Source organism: Cyprinodon variegatus, unplaced genomic scaffold (assembly GCF_000732505.1).
Source record: "Cyprinodon variegatus isolate N-32 unplaced genomic scaffold, C_variegatus-1.0 Scaffold1302, whole genome shotgun sequence".
Lineage (NCBI taxonomy): Eukaryota > Metazoa > Chordata > Actinopteri > Cyprinodontiformes > Cyprinodontidae > Cyprinodon > Cyprinodon variegatus.
This window is the reverse complement of record NW_015151755.1, coordinates 89,296-95,136: the sequence shown is the minus strand read 5'-3', so window position 1 is coordinate 95,136 and position 5,841 is coordinate 89,296. Positions and strand designations below refer to the sequence as shown.

At 42.4% G+C, this 5,841-nt stretch overlaps 1 protein-coding gene across 1 annotated transcript in view; it reads left to right on the top strand.

The window, feature by feature from the left end:
* The first annotated feature begins 2,067 nt into the window (after nt 1-2,067).
* The window catches only part of prkcq (protein kinase C, theta), a 38,058-nt gene continuing 34,284 nt past the window's right edge, over nt 2,068-5,841 (top strand). Inside the window, exon 1 of the mRNA XM_015402124.1 lies at nt 2,068-2,601. Within this exon, the coding sequence (XP_015257610.1) occupies nt 2,484-2,601 (118 nt within the window). The 5' untranslated portion in view covers nt 2,068-2,483. The remainder of the gene's footprint in view (nt 2,602-5,841) is intronic.

Genomic DNA, 5,841 nt, shown 5'->3' with positions numbered 1-5,841 from the left:
ATACAGACAGGGAGACCCAGGAGGGGAGGTCCAGGTCCGTAAACAGAGTCCAGAATCCAGAGACAGATCCAATCAGGGTTCCAGGCAGGCAGGCAGAGGCAGAACAGGGACAGGCAGGCGCGGTAACAGAAAGCAGATCAGGTCGGGCAACAGACAGGTTTGCAAAAAGGTCACCGGTAGGTTCAAGACGATCTGGCACAGGTAGCTGATCTGAATGGGGCTTAAAAGCAGGTGGGAACAGGTGAAACCAGTTAAGGGCTGATTGCAGGTGAGGTGAAGCTGAGCAGGTGTGCAGAGTGGACAAATAGGCCAGCCCCAGCGCCACAATATTACAGAAATGAATTGAAAACTGAAGTGTGTCTTCATGTGAGGACGTCATGGATGCCAGAAAACCTGATGTGTTCAACAGTTTCACTTTAAGCATCTTTGCAAACACATCTGAACTGAGATCAAAGGAACATTAAACCCAGAGGAGCAGGAATAAAGAAAAAGGTGAACATTTTTTTAGACCTCTGCTCCCTTAGACCAATCAATCATCATGCACAGCGGCCGCCATCTTTCTTTTATGACTTCAGCTTCTCATGTCAGTCTTTCAAACGCTTCTACTTCCTGTTTCACTCTCGTTTTTGGTTGTTTTTGCTAATGATTGGGCGTGGTAAGGTGTCATGTGATGAACCTGTTTAGAAAGAAGTTCAAACTGTATTTAGATGGCAACTTTCAGGTTGAAATTCACAGAATGCTTCAGCAAACAAAATCAAAAGCAGCTTTAATAAGATGATATGTTTGGTTGTGCTTCAAGGTTGGATATTGGAGCGGGAGGAAAGTCCTCATCAGGATCAGGGTGGATGGTTCTTAGGACCTTAGGTTCTCTCAGGATGGAAGGAATTTCACTAAATATTTTGCTCCACTTTGCAGTTTTTTTCTGCAGAATTCAGCTTCAGCTGTTATTTGTCAGATTCTGGCTTGCAGCGTGCCCACCTGTCACACTTAAAAGAGGAAAATGTTCAGACAGGAAGTGTGGTTGGTGTTTCGTACCGTGAACTCCGGAAGTTTTACTCCTCCCACCGAGTCGAGCTTACATGCTAGGCTGCAGTGCACGGCGTGTTGCAGCGCTGTGTGGGTGTGTTTAGAGCAGAGATCCGTATCACAGCATGATGAAAACATGATGCTTTAGAAAAAGTTTTACTTTTATTTATGCTTCATTAAGGAATAGATCAGGTAATAGTAAAAAACAAAAAAAAACTTTTGATTATGGGTAATTTAAGCTGCATTAAACTTGAAAAACAATCTAGAAATACATAAAAAAAGTGTATTTAACCTTACTTTGAGTAGATAAATGCGATAGTTTGCCAATATAATGAGTATTTTTACTCTTAAAAAAAAGATAATTAGATAATATGCGCTTGAAATAAAACAATGCAATTGTGTTTTCTTGTTTTAAGTGTAAATCGTCTTGTTCCATTAGCAAGATATCTCTTTTACCTCCTCAATCTAAGAACAAATGCAGTTATTAGAAGAAAAAATGACTTATCTAGATTTGGATTTTTTCCAGTCTACTCCCCTGTGACTGTGTCCTTTTAATAGATGACCTTTTTAATGACCTAAGTGTAGATAAAGCAGGAATATTCCAGCTTTTTTAAAGTTATTTCTGCTCTACCAGACCCACATTAAGCTGCGCTTCTCTGTCCTAAACTGATGAAATCACCTCAGACTTCAGAGATGATGGAGAGTATAATGGAGAGCGTTTCAGATCCGATCCCGGTTCCTATAATCTGATGGGATTATAAGCTGCTAAAGGCACAGCTGCCAAGTTGGCCAGCTGGGCTCCACCAGCGTTATGGATAGAGTAGAAATGAAACGTTGCCCCTCATTACTCCTGGACAGCGTCCATCTTTGTTCTGACCCAGTTCTGGAGTGAATTCTGTTGACTGGTGCTGGTTTGTGACTCACAGCCATGCAGTCTGTGTTTAGGGTTACAGTCCTATTAATAGGCAGCTCCGTGCCGCCAGCACTCACTCATATAGATCAGAGCAAACGGGTTGGGTTAGCTCCTCGGCCGGACCGTCCCGGGGAGTGCAGCCTGCTGCAGGGCAGGAACTGCTTGACAGGTGTTGCTGTTTATAAGATTCAGCTGCCTTAGCTGGTCGGGGTGTGAATAACGAAGAAAGAAGCGTTTCCTGTCGGCGGCTCAGAACGTTGGCTTTGGGGTTTTCTGCCCTCCTCCTCAAAGCTGACAGAATTAGTGTTTTTGCAGACAGATTCTGCGTTTTTTTTTTTTTTTGTGTCATAGATGATGAAATGTGTCTGTCTTCCTCTCACAGGTTGTTTGATACGTGGAGGACGGAAAAAAAATCAAAAAGCACACTTCCTCTCAGCATCCTCCCCCTCCCTGCCAGCCTGTGGAGGAGAAAGGCGCCGCGGCAGAGAGAAAGAGCCGCCTGGATCCTGGAGGTTCTCTGGACATCGGTGGCTCACCTGCGAACATGTCGCCGTTCCTGCGGATCGGCTTCTCCAGCTTTGAGATCGATCCTGGTTTGGCCTACTATGAGGAGGTGCTGAACCCGTACTGCGCCGTGTACATGAAGGAGGCCATAGACACAGGTCAGCCAACCGGGTCGCATCAGAGGCTCTGCTCTTTGATTCCAGCTGCTGGGGGTTAAAACAACAAATCAATCATGTTAACCTGAAGCTCTGGGACTTCCTGTTGTTTTTACAATTTAAGCCTACTTCGTGTTGTCAGGCAGGAATCCGGTTTGAGTGAAATCAGACGATGGATGTTTGATGTTGTTGAGTTTTTAGGTGAGAAGAAAGTTCTGATCCAGTTGCCTCTTTAATACCAAGATCAGAAGCAGCTCTAATCTGGTTCTGCTTCATCCTGTATGAATGAATGAATGAATAAGATCAAATGCAGAAGTTGGGTCTAATTATTAGAGGGAGAATCATGAAATGACGGAACTGTCGTCTGTTCTGGTGTCCAACTAATCTGATTTAAGGCCAGTTTATACTTCTGAAGCATAGCCTCCATCAAATATCTCTGTGCCTCCCGCGCAGAAGCTCTGCAACCGTCGTGCACCTCAACAAAAATCCTGACTACGCGTCTGATGGTCGCAAACCGGCGCAGGCCTTAAGCGGAGGTGAGCTGGATTGGTCCTTGGAATGCCTTTCCGGCTGTCTGTGTGGCCGTCTTTCTCAATTCTGTGCCGGGTCGAAACTCCCCAGGTCTGATTCAAGGGGTGTACACACCACCTACGTGTCCTCCTTTGTCTTTATGCCAGCCTTATTAACAGAACCTGTTCCTCTTCGATGTCTAGCAACTCAGGCCAGTCTAAGATCTGCATTGAGTGCACAATTTGTTCTCCTGTTCCTCTCAAGTTCTGAACTAGTCCAATTTGGGCTTAGGAATGAGATGTTGTTATTACCAAGCTGCTGAGGGAAATAAACCTCTGAGGTCCAGGAAAGGTTGACCAAATGTCTCTACTGGGTTTGATAAAACCTGTTGATAACTCTCCTGGACCCAGTGGTCCATATTTGGCCATTTTCCTCTTTCTCTGCTGTGACTTTTACACCTTTATTTAGTCTCAGCTTCTCCTATGACTCACACTGATGCTGTCATGATGGCAGTTTTTAGCACACCTTAATGTGCTGACTGCGGCTCTGTTGATGTCAGCTTTAAACGTGTACCAGGAAGAGCTCCTGGTGCGACCATGAGACTGAATTTTCTTGGTTTTGTAAAATCCTTACTCAGGGTTTTACTGCTGCCCCCATCTTAAACCTCTGCTAAGTCAGAGTGAAGGAAAAAGCTAAAAACAGAGAGAGACATTGTCATGATTTAGGAGCTGATGGCTGGCTTGATTGCTAATTTCATCCACCTGTCAAGCTCTGCCCTGCTCCTCATCACTGCTCATCTTATCCACCTGCTCTTACTTCTATTTAAGCTGCCTGTTCCCATCGATGCCAGAATCTCTGGTGTTTCTATTGTGTTCTGATTGCCTGATTCTGATCTGTTTCTGTATTTAGACCTAGACTTTATTGTCATTTTGTACACAGAGTGTATACAAAACAAAATTTCGTTAAGTACAGCTCTCAAGACATTTGCATTTCTAGTGCATAAAATGTAAACATGGTGGTCAAATTTGGACCTTTGAGCGTGCCTGCACCTTTCTGATCTGTTTGTCTGGCCCATCATTGGACTCCTGCTGAATTCTTCAATGGACTGAACCTGGATCTGCCTCTTGACCTCACCCTTTGGATTATCCTGCCTTCCTTCATCAGCTCGGATCTGATTTCCGGTCAGCTCTGCAGCCTTCTAGGCTTTTGCGTCTGGAACTCTGTGGCAGCGTCTGCTGCGTCTTGTCAGCTGGCTCGTTTTCTGGGCACGGACTGAACTGTCAAATCAGACGTTCCTGCCTCAGACGCTGCAGCCACCAGGCAGACCAGTTCCGCTTGTATCAACAAACACTTTAAGTTATTCCACTGTATGTCTTGCCTGAATTCTGGGTCCTCTGTTCTGATTAACAACATGCAGCTTGGAGGGAAGCAGAAAAAGGACTCAGATAAAACCAGAATAAATCCATAACTGATTAAACTGAAGCAAACGCCAGCAGGTCTCCTGATGCTTCAATCATGCTGTGTCTTTAAGTCATCCTAGTTTCATTCTTTGATTTCTCCTTTATTCCAAATAAAGATGGTCTAAATTTAATCCTTCATTTGGAGGAAATGACAGATATTTCACATGAGAAAAGGACCCCAGATAAGGAAGGAAGCAAAGAGTTACGGATGAGTCAAAGTCATGTTTAAACTGACCAGGAGTTTATAAATCAGTTTTTCCTGGAATCATACAGCTGCTGGTTCTTGAGAACCACATCAGAACCTCATTAAGCAGAATGATGCATCTTTGTGTCGTAATCCAACTTGATTTATCACTTCTGCTTGGTGTTGCAGCTGAAGTATCTCCAGCTGTGAAGGAGCTAAATATGGCTGCCATCAGGGGGCAGCAGCATTGAGAGTAACTGAAGAAAAACAAGTGAAGAAGATGTAAACATTTAAGCTGTCTGAGCGTCCACCCTCATCCCTCCTTAGAGGACTATAGGGGTTCCAACATGTCCCTATGGCTATAGGATAAAACATTTCCCACAATGCACCTTAAAAAGTAGTGGTCACCGTAGACATAATATAAGAATAGACCCCGCATCGACCGCTTTCACATATGGGCACTGACGTGATTTGGTGGCGCCATCTTGGGGTGGTCAACAGCTCTGCTCTGTAATGTGTTGAGCAGGCAAAAAAAAATCTATCTTATCTGAAAGCAAACAAATGGTTCAGTGCATATATACATATATATATATTAGTGCCATCAAACTATTAAAAATTTTAATCGCGATTAATCGCATAATATCAACAGTTAACTCAAGATTAATCGCAAATTAGTCGCATATTTTATCTTTTTATTTTATTTATTTTATTTGGACATTTTAAAAAATGCAAATGTGCAATAATGTAAAAAAAACTTGCTTATACAATAAGTTTTTTTAGTTATAATTTTTTTTAAAGCACTTAAAAAACTAGAATAAAAATATCCTGGTTTAAATTCCGGCAAATAATTATTCAAAAATTGTAAAACAGTAAACAGTACTTCAAAGAACTCCATAAAATTAAGTTTTTTCTCAAACATAGGACAAAAATAAAGATGTACTGTTAAAATAAAGTGCACATTCCGTTATGAAATTCAGACTTAATTCAAATAAAATGAAGTTACTCACAAAATATTAAATAAATGGGCTTTGCAGTCATCTCAACAACATAACATTTTACATGTAGAACATTTTCAAAATTCTTTAATAT